The sequence below is a fragment of the Motacilla alba genome, chromosome 14 (genome assembly GCF_015832195.1).
Source record: "Motacilla alba alba isolate MOTALB_02 chromosome 14, Motacilla_alba_V1.0_pri, whole genome shotgun sequence".
In the NCBI taxonomy this organism is placed as follows: Eukaryota; Metazoa; Chordata; class Aves; order Passeriformes; family Motacillidae; genus Motacilla; species Motacilla alba.
In genome coordinates, this window is record NC_052029.1 from 14,460,942 (window position 1) to 14,487,932 (window position 26,991).

A 26,991-nucleotide genomic window follows, 5' to 3' on the forward strand; every position below is an offset into this window, starting at 1 on the left:
GCTCTGTGGATCTGCTCCGTGCTGTTGATGTCTCTGCAGATGCCTGGGTAAATATTTGCTTTGGAGAGGACGTGTATGTGTGGTGATGGAAATCGATTTTAGAAGCCCTGGTTTACTGTCAGTTCCAAAGGTAGCACTGCCAGGCTGCTCGTGTGAACGTGTTCCAGTGTTTGCTGTGGTGGGGAGGGTGTGAGGGGATGTTCTGTTGCTTTCTGGTTTTAAAATGAGTGCTTGAGGATGTGTTCTCTTTGTTCAGGATGGAATCATAGGATGCTTTGGGTTGGGAGGGAATCTCAAGCTGATCTCATTCCGCTCCCCTGCCATACTCAGGGACTCCTTCCACTAACCCAGGTTGCTCCAAGTTCCATCCAGCCTGGTCTTGGATTAAGAATAAATAAGAAATACAGAATATTTCCTGGATAATTTTGCTACTCTATGCTGCTCCTGTTGTACTTTGGCAACAATGCTGCTGTTTAAATTTCCTTTATTGCTTACTCAGCAGTTCTTGGAGGAGGAGTGCTTTAAATCTGTATTTAAATATTTAAATTCTCAGTATTTGGAGGGTGTGTGTGTCTGTCCTAAATACTAAATACTATACTTCATTCTTAAAAAATGAATTCAGTGATGTGGGAAGAACAAATTCTTTCCAGCACTGCTTGGTGGGACTCCCTGTCATGTCAGGAAGAGGCCTGATCTGGCACTAAATCCTCCTTAATGTAAGTAATGATCTGATGAAAGCTGCTTTGGCTGGGATGTCAGTGGTTGTGGTCTAATTCTGAAGGGAAATCTTTTCTTTAAATGAATGTTTAGAGAGTGTGGAGGGCTGTGACTGAGCCAGGGTGCAGGAACCATTGAGCACCAGCTTTAAGAATCTGAAGTTTGTCATGTCCTGGGTCCCAAAGTGCTTCTTAAACCATAAATCCATGAGTGGGGTCAGCCCTGCTGACATTTGCAGGAGGAGATAGCAAAAAATCAAACCAGGATGGAGAAAATCTCTGTTTAAAGCTCTGAAGACAGGCAGAAAAAATTACTTCCAAAAGGAAATTTTTTAACATAGAGGGTAAAAAAAAATGTGAGTGAAGGTACAAAAAATGTGAGAGAAGGTACAAAAAATGTGAGAGAAGGTACAAAAAATGTGAGAGGTTTCCAGCTATGAGAATTTTTGATCTTGGCTTTTAATTAGCAGTAGGATAACAAACATCTTAATTTTTCTGTAATAATAATTTTTCTATATTTATATAGTTTTTCTATAATAACCACGCTCGAGCAGTGTGAATTTTTAAAGAAAACCTCCTCTATTGTTACCTCAGCAATAACAACATTTTTCCTTTTCAAACCTATAGAATGTTGTTGACTACGACAAAAATTCTTGATTTAGAAATAGCTTGAAATACTGATTTTAACCTGGGCTGAAATAAGTGCCTGAGTTTTGCTGAGCACACCTTGGGTTTCACAGAATCATTGCTCCACCAGTCCCAACTTTTAATGAATGCCTGGAACTATTGTTTGGAATCCTAAATGCTGCCAGAGGCTCAGGGGATTCCTCCAGCAGGGCGTGTTCCTCGATTGTTGCTCGGCTCCTTTAGGAATTGGGGTGGGAGAAGGGGTTTGGCTGTTCCTCACTACTCCAAGGGTGGATTTCTGCTCCCTCCTCCCTCTGTGTGTCCTGTGGCAGGATTGCTTTGGAGGTAAAGATTCCTTAAGCTTTGTTTTTTTTTCTTCCTCACCTCCTAAGAAGCTTTAGAAATCTCAGGGTTTTTTCTCCTCCTCCCCCCTCGGTTCTTCCTCTCTTGCAGCTCTCCTGGACTTTTTTCAGCGTGGATCAGCAGAAATCCAGGTGGCTCTCAGGTTGTCCATGTCGGGTTTAAAATGTGTTTCTTGTCTGGTTTAATTGAGTGGAGCAAAGCAAAGCAGCACCTTCCAGAACAGCTGTGCAAAGTCCCTCTGATATTGGGAAACTGGGAAGAGCTTTATCCCAGGAAATAAGGAAGGAGTTTCATTAAAATCCAGACATTTAATCTGTTACATAAATGTAGGGTTATTCCTGTGCCTGCTAGATTTGATGGAAAAGATGCTTTTCATTATTTAAAGTGAAAGGGATTGTATCCATAGTGTGTTCTTTTTTTTTAAAAAAATTACATTTAAATTTAAATATATATAAAAATATAAATAAAAAAATTAAAATAAAATTTAAAAAGAAATAAATATATATTTAAATTAGATATTTATTATTATTAATGCCCTTCTTTTGTGCAGAAAATCTGGATTCAGAAAAAAATCTGTAAAAGGAATGAAGTTCTGCTTCACTCCTGGGAAATACTCCCCTTAGAACATCCCTGAGATGCTGTTGCTGCTCTGTATATTCTGGCAGAATTCTCTTTCGTTCCTCTGAGCCTTTGAAGAAGAGATCAGAGACTTTTAGATTTGCCATCTACAGCATGAGATTTGCCTCTCCAAAATGTCCAGCCACCCTCTTGGCTGAATGTCCGGCACGTCTGCTTAGCAGGCAGAGAGAAATAAAGTCTGGGAGAGTGGCAGAGCACTTTTGCCAGCCCAGGAAATGTTTCATCCCTCAGTGCTTTGCTATCAACACATTTTCCTCTTCTAGACATGCTGGGGGGGGTTTGCACAGTTCATTCCCCTTGCTTGCAGGATTTATGTTGTGTTATAAAATCTCATTTTTAGTGCTCTCTTGCAGAAACAAGAGCTGAGAGTTTGCTAGTTCCTGCAGGACAGCTCACCAGTAACTCCCAGTGGATGCTGGGCTGGATGTGAGGCAGCTCTGTCCCCTCCTTTCAGGGACTAAAAGTGCAGTTTTTGGTTAAATCAGTGAAGCCTTTTTGGGTCAGTTTGTTGGGAATGTTGAATCAGCTGCTCTGCACAGCCAGCACTGACTGAGCCCTGCTCAAACTCCTTCTCTTCTCCAGCTTCCCAGCCCGGGCAGGTTTGCATGGGAACAATTGGATTTTTGCTTGATGTTGAGCCACGAGGGGTTTTCTTCAAGAATTGCTGGTTTCTGTGTCCCAGATTCAACCTTTGTGACAAAACAAAAGCAGTATTGATACCCTGCGTAGTGAGAGAGAATTCAAGATGGAAAAGGATCTCTTGACTGATGGCCAATCATCCCTCCCTGCTGCAGGCAAATGAGGGTATTTTTCCCTGTTTTCTTGGGAATATTTTCACTTCATCTCTAAAAATCCTTTAGAAACTGTGCAAAATGAAATGGTGCAACTTGATGGTTTTTAATAAAATCCTTTCCCCCAAAGCTTAGCTTTAATGCCTTTGTTGGCCCTGAAGATCTCTGTGCTTGGATAATTCCAGGGAGCACATTATGGCAGGTGAATTGTAAAAGTATTTGTGTGGGTTTTTTTCTATCCAGTCTCATAACCTGGAAATGGAAGCCGTGAGAGACACTCAAAAGCAAAAAGCAAAAAGCTCCTCCCAACCTCCATCTTGTCAGCAATTTCTGACATACTGGGAGCAATTGGTTTCACCTTCCAGCTTTAAACCAGGGACAATTGATGCTCAGATTAGGAACTATTAAATATTCCAGGACAAAATGCATAATTTTAATTTATTTTGGAAAATGTGCCAGTTCTGTGGAGTTGCATCAAATCAGGTTTTATTTCACCTTAAGGAAATATTCTTGTATAGTGCTGAAACCAAACTTACTGCGGAGAGGAAGGGATATAAAGCAGATATTTAAAATCTTTTGGAGCAATAGTCCCTCACTCCTGATCTGCCTCTGGGTCGAAATAATTGGGTTTTTGCCTGACATTTGTCACCCAGTTTCAAAAACTTCAGCCTCTTGTTCCTGGCCTTGTTTCATCTCCAGCTGCCAGTGACCACTTAAATAGGATTCTGGATTTATGGCTGCACAGGGAAAAGTAGGATGTTCTTAATTTAGACCTCTTAAGCCTGAGCTGGGATGCTGCTGGTGGTGTTCTAAAACCGAGTTTACTGAGGCCACGCTTTTTAAGAGATCCAATCCTGTTCTGCCCAAGCTGGGATGTCCAGGGGTTGTTTTGGGTTGTGCCCAAATCCTTCCCTTTTTCCGTGTGCTCCAGGAGGGGATGGGATGGGATGATGGGATGGGAGGGATGGATGCCCTGATTTCAGTGACACAAACCCCGATTTCAGTGACACAAATCCCCATTTCAGTGACACAAACCCTGATTTCAGTCACACAAATCCCCATTTCAGTGACACAAACTCCAGTTTCAGTGAGACAGACCCCAATTTCAGTGACACAAACTCTGACTTCAACGAGACAGACCCCAATTCCAGTGACACAGACCCCCATTCCAGTGACACAGACCCCCATTCCAGTGACACAAACCCTGATTCCAGTGACACAAATCCCAATTTCAGTGACACAAACCCCCATTTCAGTGGCACAGACCCTGATTCCAGTGACACAAACCCCAGTTTCAGTGACACAAACCCCGATTCCAGTGACACAGACCCCCATTCCAGTGACACAAACCCTGATTCCAGTGACACAAATCCCAATTTCAGTGACACAAATCCCCATTTCAGTGGCACAGACCCTGATTCCAGTGACACAAACCCCAGTTTCAGTGACACAAACCCCGATTCCAGTGACACAGACCCCAGTTTCAGTGACACAAACCCCAATTCCAGTGACACAGACCCCCAGTCCAGTGACACAAACCCCAGTTCCAGTTACACAAACCCTGATTCCAGTGACACAAACCCTGATTCCAGTGACACAATCCCCAATTTCAGTGACACAGCTGAGTGTGACCTGATTTCAGCAGCACTGCCCGAGGTTGGCTCAGCTCAGCTCGCTGTGCTCAGAGCCTGCTGGAGAGAGGAGATGCTGAAAGAGGCACTGGGAAGGGCTTTTGTGGATCTTGGGAAATGCCAAGTCTTTAACCTGAACCTGGAAAAATTCTGGGAGCAATTTGCTGTAGCTGAGTGAATGAGTTTAATATTTGCAGTGATTGTTCACGTTAAGTTGACTCGTTATTTAAAACCAGTTTTGTGAAGCCTCAGCAGGTTTTTTTTCTGCTCATCTCTTTTGGTTTTTGTCTCCCCTTTTGCTCGGAGTAGAAAATGATTCAGAGGAATTGCTGGTTTGGTTTGATACAACAGGAAATTGATGAAATCCAGAATGGTTTGGGTTGGAAGGGACCTTGAAGCTCACCTCGTCCCAGGTTGCTCCAGCCTTGAACATTCCAGGGATGTGGCAGCCACAGCTTCTCTGGGCACCCTGCTCCATTCAGAACACTCCTGTTTTCAAAGGGTTTGCTTTTATTTAATAATTATTTCTGTAATAATCTGTCCTGCATCTCTGCAGGTTGGAACACATCCCTGCCCTTCCGTCTTAGTCAGGGAATGTAGGGAATATCACCCAGCAGTGAATCTGGCTGAGCAGCCTGGAGAATTCCTGTAGTTTGAGGTGTTGAAGGAATGTGGCAGACTCCTGTCAGATGTCATTTGACAGCTCGATTAAATCCTCTCATCATACATTTATTTTCCTGGTGCTGAGAGTGAAGGTGGGAGGTGCCGCTGGTGCATCCAGACTTTGTAGTGACACTGAATTATCCGACTGTGTCCGTTCACACGGGGGTTGGCATCACCTGAGAGGAAAATGCTCCCAACGAAACAAACCTGAAGGATTTGCTGAGTGTTAAATGAATTTCAGCAGCTCTCAGTCTGCTCGGTGCAGTCAGAATCCTGCAGGAGGGCTGAGCAGCTCCGCCTCGTCACATTCATCAGTGTTATCAACCCTCCTCTTGTACCTGAAGGATTCCTTCGTTCCCGAGGGAAAGGTGGATTACACAATTCCTTCCAGATTAAACAGCTCGTACTTGCCTTTCCATCATTTGGCTTTTTAAAATTATCCCATTTGATTTGAGTGGTTGTTCAGTGGCAGACTGACAGATGGGATCTCTGCCTGCTTCCCAAGTGAATTGCTGTTGGTTTCTGAGTCCTTACCTTGTTATTATTTCAATTTTTCAAGTCGTTTTTGGTTTTGCCCACCTTTGTAGGTTCACTGAGTGTGTGAGGAAGCAGCTTTTCTTCCTGAGCCAGTGTGACTGAGAGCTGAATTCTGCTCTTCAGAATTCCACCTGCAAATCAGAAAGCCTGACACTGCAGAAAAAACCCAGAAATAACAAAAACAGCCCCAAAGCCCAAGCACAGGGTTCTGAATGAAAATACAGTCTGATTTTTATTATTAATGCAGGCTCTGCTCTCTGTGTCCTGTATTTCACTTTAACTCAGCCAGATCTATAACCAGCTACAGAGGCCTTTTAATAGAGCCAAAATATAGGAAATTATCAATAGATGTGTCTGGGAGCTGTCCCAGCCTGGCCAGGCACAGATGGTGCAGCAGAATCCTGCTTTAGTGATTAATTCTTTGAGCAGCCAGCCCTGTGCTCCCTGCAGGAACAGATCCCACAGATTTGCTCCTGGAGGGACTGGGATCCCCAAATTCCCAACAAAGCAGGGCTTAGAGGTCAGAATTGATCAGTTGAGCCCCATCTTGCATAAACATCTGGGTTAGCTGTCATGTGCTGGGGATAAGGGATGCTTTGTGTGGCACCATCCTGCTCCTGAGGCCGTAACCTTTCTGCTGGGTGCTGGGAATTGTGACCTTACAGCAGGATGAGGCCCACGTGGACAGCAATCTTAGGTAAAACTTGGCAGGTTCCTCCCAAGAGTGGTGTTTTGAATTTCTCTTAATCCTTTTCAAAAAGAAAAGAAAAATGCTGGCAGCTTTTTAGTGTGGATGGTTTTATAACACTGCAGAGGCTTACATGGAAAACAGCAACATTCCTATAGTTTGGCTTTTTATTGAGGCCCAAGGGAGAACTTCAAATGGACGTTTTCCCTTTTTATTTTAAGTAAAAAGGAGCTGGAAACACCTTTTAGAGTTAACTGAAAGCCAGTAGAATGAATTGCTGGAAAGCCTGGCAGTGGGAAGGAAGAACCTGTGTGTGTGTGAGCTCCTGGTATCCGTGTGGGGATCCCTGAGCTGCTGCTCTTGGGAGCTCTGGGAGCTCATGCCAAAGCCAAGCCAGCCCTTCCCCTGCCTGGCTGGGAGTGCAGAGCCAGGGAAAGGCTTGGAGTGGGATGCAATCCCTGCTTTTAGCAGCTTTTCCAGGCTGGAGTGCACTGGCTGGGAGTTCAGCAAGTCCTTCGTGTGGAAATGGGAGGAAGAGCACTGGAATCGAAGCCACTTTGCATCATTTTGATTTTAGTGTCACTCTGCTGTCAGGCTCTTGGTTGTTGTGGCATGCAGGGGTGTGAGCAGAGATGGAAAAGCTGGGATGCAGGAAATGCAGGAAATCCCATTTCCCCCCCACAGTTCCAAGCCCAGCAGAGCAGAAGGTTCCTCCCTGCTCCTGGTCCAGGTGCCATCTGTTCTCAGGTGACTCTGCTGGTGTCCCATGTGTCCCAGGCTCTGTTTTTAAACCAGTTAGGACTCTTTCCTTCTCTAATCCCTGCTGCAAAACTGCTCTTCTCCATCTGCATCTCAGATCTATTCGTGGCCAGTTTGTACCATGAATTCTTGCCCCTTTATCTGGAATAGTTTTTCTCTCTCTGGTATTTGAGGTATTTAACACCCATAAACTGCTCCATCTTCTTCTGGCAAAGGTAAACCTTCTCTGGACTCCAAAGGGAAGTGTTTCCACCTCCATCCTGGTTTAAAATGATCCATTTTGGATTAGAATGATTAGAATTAGGGCTAATTTATCACCTGTATTAGGTGAGTGGCTGGGAATCATCACATGCTTTAATCATCATATTTTTAATGTAATATATTGGAAAGGCTGGCAGTGACTGTTGGAGCAGTAAGTACTCATCAACCAGGCTGAATTTAATTATTTTATATGAGAAGGTGTGAAAGAGTAATAGAATTGAGCTATGAGTAGCATCTTAATTGAAGTAAGGTTGGCTTGAGAGCTTCAGGATCAGCACAAGGTGGAAGAATCATTGGGGTGATAAAATAATTTATGTCTTTAGAAGCAGATGGGGTGGGAGGGCACCTCGGGGTGTGGTGGGAAGGAGGAAAGGCCATTCCTTGTTTATGGAGAGTCCCCTTCCTTCTGGCCTGCTGGATGAGAAAATTCCACTTGTTTTGTGATGTCATTTTGGCCTGAAACTTCAGGAGAGAGAGACAAGACTGGGAAGTGTGTGGAGGGTTAAAGCAGTGATGAAAAGGTGGTTTTCAAACCAAATTTGGCAATCTCATTTACACATGCCCAGCTGACCTGGGAGGAAGAAACTTGATTTCTTCGAGCTTGACACACTAGTTTGAAACATTCAATGAAATGTATTAAATGTCAGTATATATTTTGCCAGACTAATCATCATTCCAGCCACTAAATACAAACTTCTTGCCAAAGCAAGGTAAAATTTCAGCATGAATGATTTGGATGCTAAGGAATTGTCTGAGAGAGAGTGAGCACGAAATTGTTTAATTACTGTATAGTGCTAAACCTGCTGGTGGTGTAGGATGGGAATTTCACATGCTCCTGCAGTGAAAACATCACTGAAAGATGGTTTGTATATTGGGAAATTGCATATTTTAGCTGTCAAGGCTGACTGTTCCTTGAAGAGGAGGGGAGGAGATACCCCCAAAAAACCCCAGAAACCAACCAACACCCCCAACCCATTGACCAAACTCTTCTTTAACACAGAATGATCCTGTATTTGTGTAAACTTGGAGTCTGAATAGCTGGTTTGTTTATCCCCAAGCCTGCTCAGCAGTTAAGAATAGTTCTTTATCTTCCCATTAAGACTGTATTATTTTACAGAAAAGTGGGTGGTATCCAGTTTTACCCTGATATTGGCCCACTCCCAGCAGATCCTTAATGACACTGGAAGATGGAAGAAATACCCACAAATGTTTCCTTTGACAATGAATTTTTAAGTCAGGAGCTCTGATACACTCTAGCATGAGCTGGGAGTACTTCTTGATATCACAGCCCTGTAAAAAACTTTGATTTATAGGGAAATTAAGGGAACATTTTTCCCTTAAACCACCAAACTGCCATGCAGAGCTAAATGATCCCCCTCACCCTTGGCAGAAGCTTCACCTCTTCACCGAGGGAGCTTTGCCACCAAACATGAGGTGCAGGAGCCAAGCCTGCTCCCATCCCTGCAGGTTGCTGTGCTGAGCGTGCTGTGCCCCCCATCCCTGCAGGTTGCAGTGTCCCATCCCTGCAGCTTCCTGTGTCCCTTCCCTGCAGGTCCCAGTGTCCCATCCCTGCAGGTTCCAGTGCCCCATCCCTGCAGCTTCCTGTGTCCCATCCCTGCAGGTTGCAGTGTCCCATCCCTGCAGGTTGCAGTGTCCCATCCCTGCAGGTCCCAGTGTCCCATCCCTGCAGGTCCCAGTGTCCCATCCCTGCAGGTTCCAGTGTCCCATCCCTGCAGGTTCCAGTGTCCCATCCCTGCAGGTTGCAGGTTCCAGTGTCCCATCCCTGCAGGTTGCAGGTTGCAGTGTCCCATCCCTGCAGGTTGCAGTGTCCCATCCCTGCAGGTTCCAGTGTCCCATCCCTGCAGGTCTCAGTGTCCCATCCCTGCAGGTTCCAGTGTCCCATCCCCGCAGGTTCCAGTGTCCCATCCCTGCAGCTTCCTGTGTCCCTTCCCTGCAGGTTGCAGTGTCCCATCCCTGCAGGTTGCAGGTTCCAGTGTCCCATCCCTGCAGGTTCCAGTGTCCCATCCCTGCAGGTTGCAGTGTCCCATCCCTGCAGGTTGCAGTGTCCCATCCCAGCAGCTTCCTGTGTCCCATCCCCGCAGGTTGCAGTGTCCCATCCCTGCAGGTTCCAGGTTCCAGCGTCCCATCCCTGCAGGTTGCAGTGTCCCCTCCCCGCAGGTTGCTGTGCTGAACGTGCTGCCTTTGTCTCCTGACAGCGACGTCCCCGCGGGTGTCCTCGGAGCTGGAGCAGGCGCGGCCGCAGACCAGCGGCGAGGAGGAGCTGCAGCTGCAGCTGGCGCTGGCCATGAGCCGGGAGGTGGCGGAGCAGGTCGGTGCCCGTGTAGGTTTGCCAAAGTGTCCGTGCTGGGAGAGCTCACAGTGCAGCCTGGGTTGGATTGGATTTGATTTTGTTTTATTTTATTTTATTTTTATTTTTATATTTTTTTATTTTATTGATTTTTCTTGTTTTTTTTCTTGTTTTATTTTATCGTCTTTTATTTTTCTTTATTTTTATTTTTATTTTATTTTACTTTCTCTTTTTTATTTTATTTTATTTTATTTTTATTTTTGTTTTATTTTACTTTCTCTTTTATTTTATTTTAATTTTATTTTTATTTTTATTTTTATTTTATTTTACTTTCGCTTTTTTATTTTATTTTATTATTTTTTAATTTTATTTTTTCTCTTTTTTATTTTATTTTAATTTTATTTTACTTTCTCTTTTTAATCTTACTTTATATTATTTTTTATTTTATTTATCTTGTTTTATCTTATTTTTTATTTTAATTTTATTTTAATTTTTTAAAGTTTCATTTTAATTTCTCTTTTTTATCTGTTTAATTTTTTATTTTATTTATTTTTTATCTTTATCTTATTTTCATTATCTTATTTTATTTTATTTATTTATATTTTATTTTATTTCATCTCATTTATCTTATTTTATTTTATTTATGGCAGCTTGGCTTTGCTCCAGGTAGAATCTTGTGTGTGGGTTTTTTAAATTTTTATTATTATTCTTAAAATCTCTTTTTAAAGTAGCTTCAGCCTCCGAGCTGTTGAGCCTAGTGGAAGATGCCAGTCACTTTGAGAGAAGATTTGTGTGGGAGGATGTTAATCATCACATTACTGAAGGTGGTTTTAGTCAGGAAGAGCTGAAAACATGACTGCTCCTGAAATCTTCATCAATGTCAGGGAATTCTGATTCCAGTGGAATTTGGAGCAGTCTGTTCGTTTGGGGGGAGTTCTGGAACAGGAGGCTGACCTGACACAAACCACCAGAATGTATTAAAAAACGCTTTAAAGAAATTAACTCCTGATCTGTCACCTGGGTTATGTTACTGTGCTGATTCTTAGGAGCTTCATTCGGAATTTGGAGTAAATTTGGAGTAAATTTGCATTTTAATACATAACAGAGTCAGATCTCAGCTCTGAGGGGAAATTCACGTCAGCCATGCTGTAATGCTTCAGAGGACTCCTGTAATAATTTAGTTTACAGCTCTGTGTTAAGCAGGAGCGCTTGGAAGGGGAAACTATCCCCCAGTAAATTCATCATTATTGAGCAATAAAGGGAGCTGAAATGGAAATCAGAATCTAAGCACTTGAAGGAGCCTCAGAAATGACAAGCTGGGGGATTAGTCAACTTCTGAGAGACGTGAGGCGAGCAGAGCTATGTAAAGGAGTTGAATGTGGCACAGACATTGTAGTTACAGATGTTTGAACCTTCACATTACACCTGGAGCTGGCAAGGCTTGATTCCCCGCGTGCCCCAGCTGGAGGGAACGAACAAAAGCGAGGGAAATGTCACTTCAGTCCCCTGCAACCCTCAGTGGCATCTGAAAAACCATCGTGCCAGTTTAAAAACGGCCCGTTCGCTTGAAATTCCGTGTTTCTAACTGAATTTTTGGGAAGAATAAAACCCCAGCCGGCTGTTGTGGCCCCAGCAGGGTGACAGGAGGAGTCCTTGTGTGGGAGCTGCTGCGTGCGCAGCGCAGGGGCAGGGCTGGAGCCTGCAGGGAGCAGCGGCTCAGAGCAGGCTCAGCTCTGTGTCACCGGTGTTGGTTTCCTTTGCAGGAGGAGCGCCTCAGACGCGGGGACGATCTGAGATTACAGATGGCTCTGGAGGAGAGTCGCAGAGACACAATTAAAATTCCCAAAAAGAAGGAGGTAGTGCCTTCGCCTAAGAAATTCCCGGTTATGCTGCCAAAAGCTGAAATACAGTAACACAAACTTAGCTTAAAACTGAGCTCTTTTATGCTTTTGGGTTTGCTTTGTTGTGTAGCTTAAAGCTTCTTCCACGCGGGTTAAATTTGGAGCTAGTCGATGCAGGCGTGTAAAAGGCAAAATAATAGTAATAATAGTAATAATAATAATTGCTTCTTCACTCTCACGGGTTTGCACTTCAGCCTGGCGAGGCTCTTGAGTAAAGCTCGGCTTCTTCCTGCCCTCAGCACACCACCTTGTTGGACCTGATGGATGCCCTGCCCTCCTCGGCACCGGCCCCGCCCAAAAGCGAGCCCTGGGGACCTCCTGCTGCTGCTGCTGCTGCTGCTGCTGCCAACCAGACGGATCCCTGGGGAGGATCCACAGCTGCAGCCCCTGCCTCTGACCCCTGGCAATCATTTGGTGAGAGCAAACTGCCGGGAGCACTGTCCTTTCAAAGGTTTTGCTGTTGAACCGTGAGCATTTCAAGGTTCCTCAGTGTTGTGCTCGTGTGTGGGTCTGTTTTCATTCATTTCACTAAATTCCTCGTTTCCCACAGCAGTTGCTTTTTTTTTTGTTTAAGCAGTTGGGTTTCTGTGTGTGCAGTTGGAATCCTAAGGAAGAAGAGAGTGGCACTTCAGTTGTCTTTACAGCAAAACCGACTTGTCCAGCTCGTGTCTCACTGCTGGCTGTGTCCAGTGCCATGGGTTTAGACTGTTCCCAGAGTTTAATCTGACATTTAGGCAGGGTGCTGAGCTTAGGAAGGCCATCAGTCTGAATTATCATGTCCATAGTTGCTCCTGGAGAATTGTGTATGGTCGGAACAAAAGGATTAAATTACTTAAATGAAGATTTTTATAGCAGACAAAAAAAATTCAGATTGCCATTTAAAATACTTAGTGTTCCATAGGATTTCCATGCTAAATCCATGGAATATTTTTGAAGGGAGAGGTGCAGTGTTTCACATTTTAAAGAGCAATTAAGCCAAATTCTTGTGTGCTATTTTGGTTTTGTGTGTGTGTGTTGCTGCCTGTGTGGTGGGCTGATGTCTGGGTCAGCCACAGCCTGTCCAAGGAGGTACTCCTCTGAAAGAAAGTGGATGGTTTCTCACAGTGTAACACTTGGAACAAGAGCTGGATCTATTTTTTGGTTGGAATTTTGGACTTTTTTAAAGGGAGGGAGTTTCTCTGCGAATCTCGATGAAGCTTTTCCATGAAGATTGACAGCTTTGTTCTGTCAACAGAACAAAGTGATTCTACAGCCTCTGCTCTAAAATGCCTCCAAGACATTTGCAATCCACACACCCCCATCAGAGTCCTGATGAAAAATTGGAAGTTTAATAATGAAATGCCTTGTTTGGGCATTTTTCCCCTGCTCATGATGGCATTAAAGGCACCTACAAAGCTCCTGGGCCAGCTGCCAGGTCATCATTCCAAGTGTCACCTGGTTTTTTTGGTGATAGGAACTGAGAAAAAGCCCTAAGATTCTGGGCCCTAAGGCCATACAGTTTATTTTTCCATGGCTAAAAGCAACCAAAATCCACTTTGCTCACATCTCCAGCCTGATGTGTCACCCTCTGAGGGGATTTTCCTTGTAGCACTTCCAGCTGTAGCATCTCCTCAGTGCTTCCCAGCTTGCTTTCACCACAGGCAATCCCTGCTTCCAGCCTGCTGGATTCTCCCAGGAACAGTCTCAAAGATGCAGGTTTATGAATTTGCTGGTAAAAAAAATGACTCATGAGTCTGCATTTCCCAAATCCTGCCAGTGCTGTGGTGTTCCAGTGGAGCTGATGGAAGCTCCGGGAAGGGATTTTCCTCAGCATTCTCATTTTGAGTGCTCCTTTTTGGGAAGAAAGGACATTTTGGGAAGCTGCTGGTGATGGGAAATGCTGTCATTAGTGTGTCACTGCTCCTAACTCAGCACTGGGGACAGATAAAGGAAATGGGAGTACTGCTGTGGGAATAATGGGGCTTCCTTGGAGAGTTTTGGCATTTCCTGCTCCAGAGCTGGAGCGACCACGTGCCTGCTGATGAAACAAAACCCAAAATTCCAGCTGGGATTTGTGCCGCTGTGTACAGCATTCCTGATTTACAGGAATATTGGGATGCCAGGGGAGTCTGAATGGAGTTTTAAAAGCTAAAATAATTTTCAGTTGTGATTTGAAACCTGCAGGATATTGAAGGTCAGAGTTGTTGCGTGTGGGTGATGCTGTCCTGCTCTCTTGGGTTATAAAATCCTCATTTGGGAATTAAACCTTTGGTGATGGGATCTGTAGGAATGAAGAGTTGTCAGCATCTTCCAGTAAAAATGAGAACCCTGAACATACAGGCATGGGGTTAAAAATAATACAGGGGTGTCAGTGGGCAGCTTAGATGTGTGTCAGGAGTGCTTAGAAATGGGAATAAAAAAGCACAGCTGGCTCAGGGGAGCTGGTTATATTTTTATAAAATAGCAGTGGGGTTAAAAGACTTGGCAGACATTCCCTCTGAATCTTACAGATTCCTTTGTCCGAGGGTTAATTTGTGTATCTCCCACCTTTTACCTTTGGGCTTTTTATAAACTCACTTTCCCCTGAGTTCATAAATAGACCCTGTGATTTAGGTCACCTCCAGCCAGGGATTGTCACTTGTGGTGGCAATGCCAGCAACAAAGGCAAGTTTATTTTCTTGTTGGAGCTGCAGGTGTTTGTATCCAGAGAGGGGAATTGTTTATTCCTCTGCCTTGCCCAGAATTTCCTGGTGCTGTTGTTGGTCCGAGTGTGACAAATGCTGGGAGTGGCTGGTGCTGAGCTGCTGCTGCCATTAATGCTCAGTGTTAATTGGGAGGAAAGGCTCCTGGGAGGGGTCAGTTCCAGGGAAAGGCTCCTGGGATGGGTCAATCTCCAGGGAAAGGCTCCTGGAGGGGTCAGTGTCCTAGGAAAGGCTCCTGGGAGGGGTCAGTTCCAGGGAAAGGCTCCTGGGAGGGGTCAGTCCCCAAGGAAAGGCTCCTGGGATGGGTCAGTGTCCAGGGAAAGGCTCCTGGGATGGGTCAGTATGCAGGGAAAGGCTCCTGGGATGGGTCAGTGTCCAGGGAAAGGCTCCTGGGATGGGTCAGTGTCCAGGGAAAGGCTCCTGGCAGGGGTCAGTTCCAGGGAAAGGTTCCTGGGAGGGGTCAGTCTCCAAGGAAAGGCTCCTGGGATGGGTCAGTCTCCAGGGAAAGGCTCCTGGGATGGGTCAGTCTCCAGGGAAAGGCTCCTGGGATGGGTCAGTCTCCAAGGAAAGGCTCCTGGGATGGGTCAGTCCCCAAGGAAAGGCTCCTGGGATGGGTCAGTGTCCAGGGAAAGGCTCCTGGGAGGGGTCAGTGTCCAGGGAAAGGCTCCTGGGAGGGGTCAGTCTCCAAGGAAGGGCTCCTGGGAGGGGTCAGTGTCCTAGGAAAGGCTCCTGGGATGGGTCAATCTCCAGGGAAAGGCTCCTGGAGGGGTCAATTCCAGGGAAAGGCTCCTGGGATGGGTCAATTCCAGGGAAAGGCTCCTGGGATGGGTCAATCTCCAGGGAAAGGCTCCTGGAGGGGTCAATTCCAGGGAAAGGCTCCTGGGATGGGTCAATCTCCAGGGAAAGGCTCCTGGAGGGGTCAATTCCAGGGAAAGGCTCCTGGAGGGGTCAATTCCAGGGAAAGGCTCCTGGGAGGGGTCAGTCCCCAAGGAAAGGCTCCTGGAAGGGTCATTCTCCAAGGAAAGCTTTCCAAAGGGAAGCTGCGCTGACTTCTCCTCCTGCTGCTTCTTCTTGCAGGTGCCAAACCAGCTGCTTCTGTTGACCCTTGGGCAGCACCAGCAGGATCCACAGCCCAGCCTCTGGCCAAGAATGTGGACCCTTGGGCTCCTGCTCAGCCATCTTCTACTGCAGCAAAATCTTCTGTGGATCCGTGGGGGTCAGCGCCTGCTAACAAACCTCTCTCTACTTCTGGTGAGCAATATTCTCATCCCATTTCCACCTCATTTGAGTAATGAGGAGAAGTCCAAATGGTTTTCTTGCTTTGTGTGGCTCAAAGAAGCTGGACAATTGGCAGAATTGGCCTTCAGAATAAAAGGGACTTGTAATAAGCAGCAGGAAAAAGAAATTTAAATGTAATTATATGGACTTACAGCTCTGAATTTGTGGTGCTGCTTCCTGCTCTGTCCCTTCTACGTCTCCTCCTGGTATTTGTGGCTGCCTGCTGAGCACTTGGGACTGCTGCTGCTCTTGGGTTTTATCTTTAATTAGACAAGGACTTAATTTCTGGCAATGAATGATACTCTGATTTCACCTTTCCTCATGATAAATAGCTCTGCAGAGGGATGTCTCTGCAGATGTAGATTGACAGGTTGAGCAGCTCGGAGGAGACTTTTAGAGGTGCAAATGAAGGTTTGTTCCTTCAGACTGAGGGTGTGAAACCCTCCCTGAGCCCTGGTGAAGATGCAGAAGGTGCTCTGTAACTAATCCAGCCTTGATGACTGTTAATACCTGGCATTTTCACACTGGCACCGTGGCTACAAGCACCCAAAATGCATTTTCTGCTCCTCATTCGTCCCAGAATACAACAGACAAAGGAATCTGAGCGCTGCAAAAACTTCTCTAAGCAGCTTTTCCTGGGCAAAGGGCAAGAACTGGAGCATTGTGAAATGAGCCTGTAGCCATGGTGGCTCTTTGTTCTTGATAAATATTGGTTTTATATTCAATTTTCACCTTCTCTTGGGGTTTGTCATCTTGTGCTCTTCCTGCTTGAAATGTCCTGAAGGTTAACAGTAAACTAAGAAAACATTTCAGCTAATTAAAAATAGCCACACAAACCTTAAAGCTGTTCAGGAGTGTGTCTGCTGATCACTTAGGTGTTGTTTTTGTGCCTCCAGTCTGAGGTAAGAGCGTGTCCACATTTGGACACGGTGATGTTTCATTGATTGCAGGCTCTGGGTGAGTGCTGGTGCTTCAGCTAACGGGGCTTTGCCATCTGCACACCCTCTGCTCTGGCATTCCTCCTCCTTTCCACTTGGGAAGCAGAAATGAAATCATCCCTGGTGCTGTTTCCCTTGAGGGCCGATTAACACTTGATAGTAGAGGCTGTAAATCCATTTCTGTTCTCTCCTTCCACAGCAAGATCTGCTTGTCTCTAGTGCAGACACTCCATCAGCCAAACCCCAGCGTGCTCAGGTGTGCCCCAAAGCAAACTGCTCTGATTTAGTTGTTCCATGCTGCCAGAAAGGACAATTCTGTGACGTTCTCCTTCTCCCAGCTCAGAGTAGGAGCACTCCCAGCTGCTGCCCTGGAACCTGTGGTGGCTTCTTGGTGACAGGAATGGGTCAGGAATTGCTTCCAGGAGGATCAGCTGTGTGATGCAACTGAAGATGTGTTAATGACAGGGCTGTCTTGTTGTTTTGAACAGGAAGTACATCTTTTGACCTCTTCAGTAATTTGAATGGTACAGTTAAAGATGATTTTTCTGAATTTGACACACTTCGAACTTCCAAAAAGCCAGGTACGAATCAAATTCTTAGCATGTGGACAGCTTGGGTGAGAGTCACGGCAACAAATGTCTCTGGTCTTAAATTTGATTGAACAAAAAAAATCAGTTTTCACAAAGGGAAGGAAGTGATGATGCAGCAGTAAAAGCTCCTTGTTCCCATTTTGGCCTGTGCATGAACTCGTGGGGAATGGGCCTTTTGTAATCCATGGAATTGCACCGTGTGACCTTTTGCTGCACTGACCCAGAAATTTGTTGGACTTCCCAATTCCCAGTGTCCAGCCTGTTTGGAGCAGAGCTCACGCTCAGAGACTCAACCAGAACCATGCTGAATGTCTCAAATGTGTAAATTCCAGCAGGGAGATGAGAAAATCCCTTCTATCAATACTCTGATTTATTTTTTCCTGTGGTCAGTGGTCAGTAAATCAAAGCTGCCAGACCCTGCCAGTGCTGTGGTACCGTTGCTCTCAGGGTGGTTCTGCCTGAAGCACGGCTGAGCTTTTTGAGGAGACAGCCCTGGGTGGAATCCAGCTAGGAAGGGCACAGCAGTGGTGTAGGGGCAGGGCAGGAGCCCAGGCTTTGGAGTATCTGTTCCTTGGAGCCTGTGAGTCCCACCTGGAGCAGCAAAGCTGTGGGAATTCCAGCAGTAGAGCGCTGCAACTCTGACTGTAGCTTCTCCATGCTCTGCTAAAGGACACTGACCTGCTTGCATGCTGAGAGGGTGTAACAGCCTGAAACACTGAGCCCTGACTAACACAACCTTAGCATAGAGCATCTCTGCTCCCACACCCTTCAGGCTTCCCTCTGCCTGCCTCTGAGCATTAACCAGGAGTTCTGTTTGTCCCTTTGTGTTGTTGCAGCTGAATCAGGTTCCACTCTGCCCTCTCAGCACAGTGGTACCACGAGTCCTGATCTCTTTGAGTCCCAGCACTCGAGTGGGACATCAGGCAAACAGAGCACGGCCCGCAAAACCCCGGAGTCCTTCCTGGGCCCCAACGCTGCCCTGGTGAACCTGGATTCTCTGGTGTCCAAGCCACCACAACCTGTTACTTCTCTGAACCCATTCTTGGCACCAGGTTGGTTTTTGCTCAGTCCGTGTTTCTGTTTGAGCTTTCCCTTCCTGCAGGGAAACTGCACAGCTCGGTGCTGCTGGGGTTAAAGATGGCTGGTTTGGGCTTGGTTTTCTTGGTTGCTTCAGCCAACAGATCAGGAGGGTCTCAGGGAGGCGTCCTGGGCTCACCCAGCACAGTGACAGTCCCTGAAAACACAAAGTCTCTGCTCTTGGTCTGCAGCTGAACTTCATTCCAGCAGTTCCCCTCACTCACAGTTCTCTGGGTTAGAAGGTTTGGGGGTGGTAAAAATGGCTGAACTTCAGCTGGATTTTGTCAAAACAGGTAAGATTACCTTGGGAAGGGAACAGGCAGGAGTTTCCTGTGGAAGAAGGTTGGAACTGCCCTTTTCCTGGAGCTGCAGCAGGCACGGGAGATCTCTGACTGCAGCCTGAGGTCCCAGAGAGCAAACTCTGCAGGGTAGTTCAGGGAGCTGCTGGTTAGTATGTCTTAGGCTGCCACAGTGAGCCAGTTTTGATCTGAAAACACATTCTCAGTGTATTGTGGGAAAAAAAAAATTGGCTGTTGCAGTTCTCCTGCAAGCTGGGCCTGTTAGAAGTGAGCCCTTGCTTGGAGCAGACTGAAATGGTGACACCAAACATGAGGCAGATGTGTTTTTTAAAAGCTGGATTTGCCCTGATGTTTTCCTGTGTTGTGCTTAGGGTGCAACTTGGAAATGCTCTTTCAGTATTTTTTTTTATCACCCTTCCAATGGAAGAAAAATTCAGTTTATTAAAATCCCTGAGTAGGAAAAAAAAGCAGTGATTCTGAGCAGCCTTGGCAGGGAGCAGGGAGAGAGAGGAAATCTGTGGATCTGCCCTTCCCGGGTACTACAAAAAGTTTGTGAGGGGTCACTGGGCCATCCAAATAATCCTGGGCTTGTACACTAAAAGGAATTTGCAGGGCTGGCAGCAATCCAGGGAACCTCAGAGGCTGGGAAAGTTGTGCTCTGCTTTTTCGAGCACCGCTGTCATTCGGAAGCAAGTTGTTTACTTTGGGAATTCTTGTCCGAGCTCGGTGCCAGAAACACGAACATGGAGGTGGCTGCTGGGAGCTTGGAGCAAGCACACAAGTCCCAGAATCCCAGGATGGTTTGGAAGGGACCTTAAAAACCATCCCTGCCGTGGCAGGGACACCTCCCACTGTCCCAGGGTGCTCCAAGCCCTGCCCAGCCCGGCCCTGGGCACTGCCAGGGATCCAGGGGCAGCCCCAGCTGCTCTGGGAATCTGTGCCAGGGCCTGCCCACCCTCCCAGGGAAGGATTTCTTCCCAATATCTGATGTGAACTCCCTCTCTGCGGTACAGGAGCACCGAGAGCCTGCAAAGCAGCAAATAAAGCATGAAATCAGTGATGTGGATGTCGTGGCTAGGGCTTTTGCAGGGATCCAGATTTGGAAGCTGTGACTCCTTCAGGGCTGTCGGAGGTGGGAGCGGTTGGTCAGCGAAGGGGTGCTGCAGGCACTGGCTGCTTCCAGGGAGCACACTGTGCTCTGCCGGGGATCAGATGCTGCACGGGGTGTTTTGGGCTCGCAGGGGGTGTTCTTTGGCGGGACAGCTGCCTGCAGCCCCTGGCGTTGATGGCAGAGCCTCACTGTCCCTTCTCTCCCGTGCAGGCGCCGCCACGGCAGCGACTCCAATCAACCCCTTCCAGGTGAACCAGCCTCAGCCTCTGACCCTGAACCAGATGCGAGCGAGCCCCGTGATGGGCAGCAGCCCCTCCTTCAGCGCCGTGCCCCCGATGAGCATGGAGCCAATACCTCTGTCTTCCATGGCCCCCGTGCCCGTGGGCATGGCGCCGCTGCCGGCCATGGGCACCATCAGGATGGGCCAGGGGCTGAGCATTGCAGGATCAATGCCCCAAGCTCTGCACAGTACAGGAATGCCGCCAGCGGCCTCCCAGGCTGCAAATACAACTAACCCTTTCCTCCTATAAAGACCCGATTAAAGGAACTTTTCTTTTCTTAGTGTTTCCAGGCTGAAGTCTTTCCAGCGAAACGAACGTGGCCTGTGTGGACTGAACGGTGTGTGAGAGACTTGGAAGTAGATTTGCAGTTTACAGTTATGATCTTTGAAGAGTTGTCTCTACTTACCAGTTAATCTAAATCTAGTCTTTGCTACAGATGGTACCTTACTTTGGCTTGTTGAGCATCATGTGAAATGTTCGGACTTTTCACCAAAGTTAGATTCTGCCCATTTTTGTTACTTTGTTAATCATTTCAAACACACTTTCTAGGGGGAGAACCTGCCACTGGAAAACTCCCTTGGCTATTTTGTAGGTGTCAGATCATGTGCTGGATTCCTGAAGTTACTCTTCCCCTGCATCTGTCACTTCCTCTGCCCTGAGATAGACCTGAGATTCCGAGTGCTAGTGAATGTTTTGCACATAACTACACACAGTTCTAGACTGTTGGTTCACCCATAGTCCTTACTCTTAGAAGAGACCGACCCGGAGGGCCCAGGGGGGCTTGGTTTTTATGCATTAAACATTGCAAACTCGCACTGCTTTGGTATCTCTGAGGTGTGACTGACAACAGCAAGCTTGTCTCAAAAGGAGAATAACACAAAACCCCAGACAAAACACCCAAGACCATGCTCGAGTCGTGCTGTCGTGTGCAGTGTTGAATTCCTACACTACTCTAAGGACTCCTGGAACTCTCTGTGAGTGGCTGCACTCGTGCTGAGTGAGTGTCCTGCTCTGTGCTTGTCCAGTACCAGCTTCGTTTGGAAGTTTTTTCATGTGTATTTTGTTTTTATTTGACTTACAATGTGAGTTGAAAGAGAAAAAAAAAAATGGAAAAAACAAAGAAAAGCAAAAAAACGAAAAAAAAAGGAGATACAGTGGGACAACTTTGAATTCAGTTTCACCGGGGCAAGCTTTAAAACTAATTCAGGCTTAACCTTGCTATATGCAGTTACTCTTGTATACTTTTGCACATATTTTGTTTAGTACAGTTTCATATTTTGAGTTTGCAGAGTTACCTAATAGTCCTTTTTTTGCTAATTTTTATAATGTGGTTCTTATTTAACTGTCTGGTTTTGATAGATTTATCAAGTCTGGCTGAAAAATTAAGATATTGGCAAATGTCATTTTTATGGTTTTAATGCCCTCTTATTTATGGTTTTCGCTCTTCGTTTCTGTAAAGAGAGTTTAAAAGGGAAGATTAACACTAAAATATTTACTTTTAAATGAAGTATTCATAATGCAAATCAAAAACAAATCCTCGTGACTAATTATTTTTAGATGAATTGAATTTGAGCATAACATGATTTAAGACTACATTAAAAAGAAAAAACACTAAAGCCGCCTTTCCCTTGATTTGTTCCCATTTCCCAATCCCCAGGCTGGACAGACTTTTAGCCTTGATGAAGATCCCAGGAGAGGCTGTTTGGTTTTATTTTCCTTGTAAACCTCGTGGAGCTGTTAGAAATCCTGATGTGCAAGCAGAACGTGTTTGATTTTATCCTCTGATTTTAACTCATGGAAGGTGCACTCCGTTGGATGGCTGCTTCCGTGGCCAGCCGTGCCCTGGGAGCTCAGTTATCCCTTGGCAGGGAATTTTCATCTCCTCACCACACTCGGGGCTTCTGCTGGAGCTCCAGCCTCTCCCAGAAATCCATGGAAAGGGATTTTTCCTGCTGCAGGGCACCTCTGAACAGACTTGGTGACCTTTCCTTAATTTAAGAGGGGGAAAAACCAGAATTTGCCAGAGTTGTGTTGAGGTGGAACAGTTCCCTGTGGGGCTGGAGAGGGGCTGGATCCCATGGAAGGGGGGATCCCATGGAAGGGTGGATCCCACAGAAGGACTGGGATCCACCTCCTGGTGGGAAGAGGAGGCTGAAGGATGATCAGATTGAGGGGACACAGCCCCAGACTGGAGCTGTGCGGGTCAGGGTAGCTCTGGTAGCGGGTGGAATGCTCAGTGGGATCCTCTGGGATCCTCTGGAACTGCCAAGGAACATTCCCAATCCTTGTTTTTATAGAGGAGGGAAGAGGATTGCTGTCCACACCCAGCCTGTCTTTAAAAACAAATCCAAACCCCGTTCCTGTTGCCTTTCAGAGCAAAGAAAAGGACTTTTTTCTGTTGTTGTTGAAGCTGTTGAGAAGTGTAGAGCAGGAAGGGTGTGATTCTTGCAGATGGGGGGAAAGTGCTTTTTTCCAGCTGATCTGTGACAAGATCCCTCCTGGGCTGTTCTCCCAGCTGGATTTGACAGCACTGGAATCAAGGTCACTCGGGGTTTGTCCCTTTGTCCCCTGAACTGCAGTGGGATGGGGCATTGTCTGTCCAGCCAAGAGTCCTGGCCACGTCCTGGGGAACTTTTTAGAGGCAAGATGAGGTTGATAAGAAAAATGTAAAGCGCTGAAATCGTCTGCAGTTGGAGCTGTCTCTGTAAATGTGCTCTGGGAGGGAGCCCTGGCTTAATGAAGCTGCTGAATGGCAAATCGTTGCTTTTCAAGTCACTGCCCCCAGAACTTCGTCCCTTTTATGTGAAACAGAAACATTTATGGCACCACAACCCCCAAGGAGGCTCCCTGAGGAGCCACAGCCCAAATTGTGGTGCTGGAAATCTTTAGGCTGAGACTAGCCAAGCCCAGATCCCAGCCTGGCCCAGGGCTTGTGGCAGGAGCCGAGTTCAGGAGGAGAAAGAGCTGGTTTGGTAAATGTCCCTGGGCTGGGCTGTGTCCCCAGGGGGTGACACGGGGGGTCACTGTCCTGGCTGGGGATGCTCTGAGTGGTCCAGCTCATTTTGTGATGATTTTCCTGCTCTCCGGGATAATCCTCCCTCCCTCCCACATTTCTGGAGGGGGTTTGTGTGTCCCCTGTGCCCCATTTCTCCATTTTCCCCTCTTCTCCTTTTTCTCACTTTGCAAATACTCAAAGTGCTTTTTTTCTTTCTTTTTTTGATTTTTAAAATGTTAGTAGCCCAAAATAGCCTTACTGGTCAAATTGACCAAAGAGAAAAGTGTTAAATATCTTGTAAAAAAATAAATTACCACACACACACACACACACACACACACACTCCTTGGCATAATTTCCCCCCCAGATAAGCTCAGTTATTTATTCAGTTTTATGCTCTAGAGAAACTCAGCTCTGTGGAGGGGGCAGGGAAGGGAAGCCCTGGGGGTTGTGGTGGTTTCAGTTTTTGGGAAATCCCGTAGCCAAGACAGCTCTTGTGCCCCTTTGCTGTTCCAGCTCGAGGTGTGCTCTGTGCCTGAAGGTGGGGAGAAAGAGGAGATTTCTTTTTCCCAGCAGAATCTCACACAACTCTTCCTCTCCAAGTGTTCCAGTATTCCCCAAAGTGCTCATAACCCCGGGAGCCAGCTGCTTTTTCTGGATTTGTGCTGACTATTGCCATTATTTACTGTATAAATAATTTATCATTTGTACTATTGTATCATAATGTCTGTATCTTTGTGTCATTTTCTTTTTCTCCCCCCCCCCCCCCAGCGATGTCACAGATGTGATATTTAAACGATGCCATCAGAACAGTGGAAAGACGAGGGGTTTGGAGGTGACTGGTCAGAATTAAAATTGTATTGCTTCTATTGCAGCCGTGTGGCTTTTTCCAGGCTTCTGCGTGGTGTTTGTTCTCCCATCCCCACCCAGGCCCTGCTTGGTGGAGGTTTGCAGGACGCTGGTGGGTTTGGGGTGAGCCGGTGGAAGGTTTGTGGCAGGAGGATTGAGGGATGCTGCGGATCCCTTGGATGCATCCAGGACTTTTCCCAGGGCAGGCTGGGAGAGAGGAGGGTTTCTGTGGCTCACCGAAACCAGGCTCAGCTGAGACCTTACTGACTCAATAAAAATGGAGATTTGTCGTGTTGCAGGTGACTGAATTCCTTCTTTCAACCTGGAACAGCCCCGTGCAGGGGGCAGTGCCTCGCTGGAGGCTCTGGGTTTGTGTCCAGGCAGGAATGTGGGAAGGCGGCTGTGGAAGGAGGGTTGGGAGCTGGGACAGGGGTGGGGACAGGGCTCACTTCCCACTTTCGCAGCTCAGCCTGGGCTCTGTGGCACGGATCACATGGCAGGGACCCTTGGAAGCCATCCCGGCCTCTAATCCCGGCTGCGTTAATTGAAGGGCACTTCATTAGCAGGCAGCAGCAGGAGCTGCCTCTCCAGAGCCCCTCCAGCCTCCCCGCCTCGTTTGCGGCCAATCAGGCTGATCACTAATCAATGATCACTCATTAAGCTGGAGATGGGGCTCTGGGAAAGGCAGCTTTGGGGAGCAAAGCCTCTGCTTTGGTTTCAGCTGGGGGAAGCTGCTGCCCCAGGAGGGCTCCAGGGTCCCTGGAGGGGCTGGGGCTGTCCTGGAGCCCTGGAAGAGCCCGGGGCCAGGCGGGGCAGGGCTGGGAGCAGCCTGGGGCAGGGGGAGGTGTTGGGGTTGGAAGTGGATGGGCTTTGAGGTCCCTCCCAACCCAAACCATTCTGGGACTCTCTGATTCTACTCCTGCCTCTTGGAATTGCACGATTTCAGCTCAATCCGCTCGTTGTGTGGAAGATGTGGGAATGGCTCAGGCTGGAAGCTGTGGGGACTCTCATCTCTTCCAGAGGAGCTGGGTTCTGCTGGGTCCTGGTGCATTCTGGTGCATTCTGCTGGGTTCTGATGGCAGTGTGAGCCAGGGGAGCCTGAGCTGCCCCAGCCCGTGGTGAGCAGAGCTGTGCCCGTGGTTGAGCTTTCCGCTGACCTTGCAGAGCTGCTCCCCCATCCCACATTTCCTTTTCCTCTTCCTCCTGAGGAGTGAGGAGCATTCATCTGCTCTGCAGAGGAAGAGGACTCTGGATAAGGATTTATCTTTTGGCTTCCCCTCGCCCACGCTGCTCTGAGGTTTTGCTGAGGTTTGTGTTGCCTCTTTGTGCCGGGCTGAGGGTGCAGCTCTGCCCCTTGGCTGCTTTTCATGGGACTGTGGGGAAAGGCTGGGCCCACCTCGAGCTCTGGCTTTGGCACAGCCTCCGCAGCACCCTGCGAGCTGCACTGCAGGGAGCCAGCGGGATCTGTGATCCCCTCACGTTCAAAACTCCCGTTCTCAAGTTAACTTGAGAGATCACCTTTCCCCCATTTATGAGTTGGATTTCCTGAGGTCTGCTGTTTGTCCTTCTTCCCCCAGAACCTGTGAAAATCAGGTCTGCTTTCTTCCTAAAGGGTTTTTTGTGGCCATGGAATGAAATCCATGGATTTTCCAAGCCCCAGGCAGCCAGCTCTGCTGTGCTGTAGCAGCCCTGGAGTCCGTGGGCTGCCTGGGGTTGTGTTGGGTGATGGTGGAGGAGGTTTTTTTTCTGCTTTTTTAATATCTTCATCAGCAAGTCTGGCACTAAATGGAGTGATGATATTCTCTGAGGTGAATTTGGGTACTTAAATATCCTGGCCTGAATAGGGAGCCAAAAATAGGCACCTTCAGCAGTTCCATGTGTCTGCTGCTCATCCCTCTGAAGGACAAGGCTGGATCCCTCAGATCCTGCTGGGAATGCAGCTTGTGTTGTTCCCTCCCTCCCTCAGCCCTGCTTTCCATGCCCCAAGGATGGATTCTGGGGGGTTTGTGCTGTCCTGTGCGCCCCAGCCCCAGGGGTGGGAGCTGCAGGTTTGGGAGTTTTTGCTTCCAAAAGTGGAGGTGGCTCCCGGGTTTGCAAATATCCACGAGTGTCTCAGGACCTGGGGCGTGAGCTCCCCCACGTTTGCCCCCCAGAGGACTCCTCAGCTGATGGAAAAAGCCCTCAGGGACCCCCTCTGCACCCCGGGGGTGGATGCTGAGAGGGGACAGGGTGGGATCGGGGTGGCCTTTGCCCAGCTCTGCTGGGGGCTGTGCAGCCTGGAAGATTGGCCTGGAAAACATCCCAAACCGGAGCTGGTGGCTGCTCCAGATGTGCTGCTCCAGATGTGCCTGGACCAGGGCTGGCTGCTGGGGGGTTCCCTCAGGGGATCTCGGGTCTGAGGGACACTCTGGAGATGTCCCGGGTGGGTTCTCCAGGGCCACCAGCCCGTCCAGCTGCTGCTGGGGCCCAGGGAGAGCCCCGGGGTGGGGGTTCCTGCTGTTCCCCAGGAACGGGGAATGCTCCACGCTGTGGGTGCCAGCCTGGCTGTGCCACTGTCCCACCCCAGCTGTCCTGTCCTGTCACCCCCAGATCTGTGTCCAGCACGGATCCAGGGCCTTTATCCCCCCAAATCTCCAGTGGCACAAATGGGAGAAAACACTAAAAACACATCAAGAACTGGAGCTAAATCCCCAGTTTTCTTCAAACGTGGCTGCTCCATGCTTGTTTGATTTTTTTTTTTCCTATTTTTTTTTCCTGTGGAGCATTTCACAGATCTCCTGCTCCCAGCCCCACACTGCTGCTGGGGAGAAGCTGCTGTCAGCTTGAATCCATCTCATTTTCAGACGGAGATAATTCCCAGCTGCCACAGAGCTGCTGGTGTAAGGCAGCCCGGCAGCCTCCTGTGGATGCTCAGCTCCCTGGCTCAGCCCCGGGAGGTGTTTGCCCCCTGCTCTGGGGACAAGGGGCAGTGCCAGGGCAGCCAGCACGGAGCGACTTCCACGGAGGAA

At 47.6% G+C, this 26,991-nt stretch overlaps 1 protein-coding gene across 2 annotated transcripts in view; it reads left to right on the forward strand.

Annotated features, from left to right (window-relative positions):
• EPN2 (epsin 2) overlaps positions 1-24,003 on the forward strand; it is a 44,565-nt gene extending 20,562 nt beyond the window's left edge. The window contains exons 3-9 of one of the 2 annotated variants that reach the window (XM_038151199.1): positions 9,892-10,004; positions 11,747-11,839; positions 12,124-12,298; positions 15,643-15,816; positions 17,270-17,362; positions 18,208-18,423; positions 20,069-24,003. In XM_038151199.1, coding sequence (XP_038007127.1) covers positions 9,892-10,004; positions 11,747-11,839; positions 12,124-12,298; positions 15,643-15,816; positions 17,270-17,362; positions 18,208-18,423; positions 20,069-20,388 — 1,184 coding nt within the window. In that variant the 3' untranslated portion in view covers positions 20,389-24,003. The remainder of the gene's footprint in view (positions 1-9,891; positions 10,005-11,746; positions 11,840-12,123; positions 12,299-15,642; positions 15,817-17,269; positions 17,363-18,207; positions 18,424-20,068) is intronic. The other variant, XM_038151200.1, reaches the window with a different exon arrangement.
• The last annotated feature ends 2,988 nt before the right edge of the window (positions 24,004-26,991 follow it).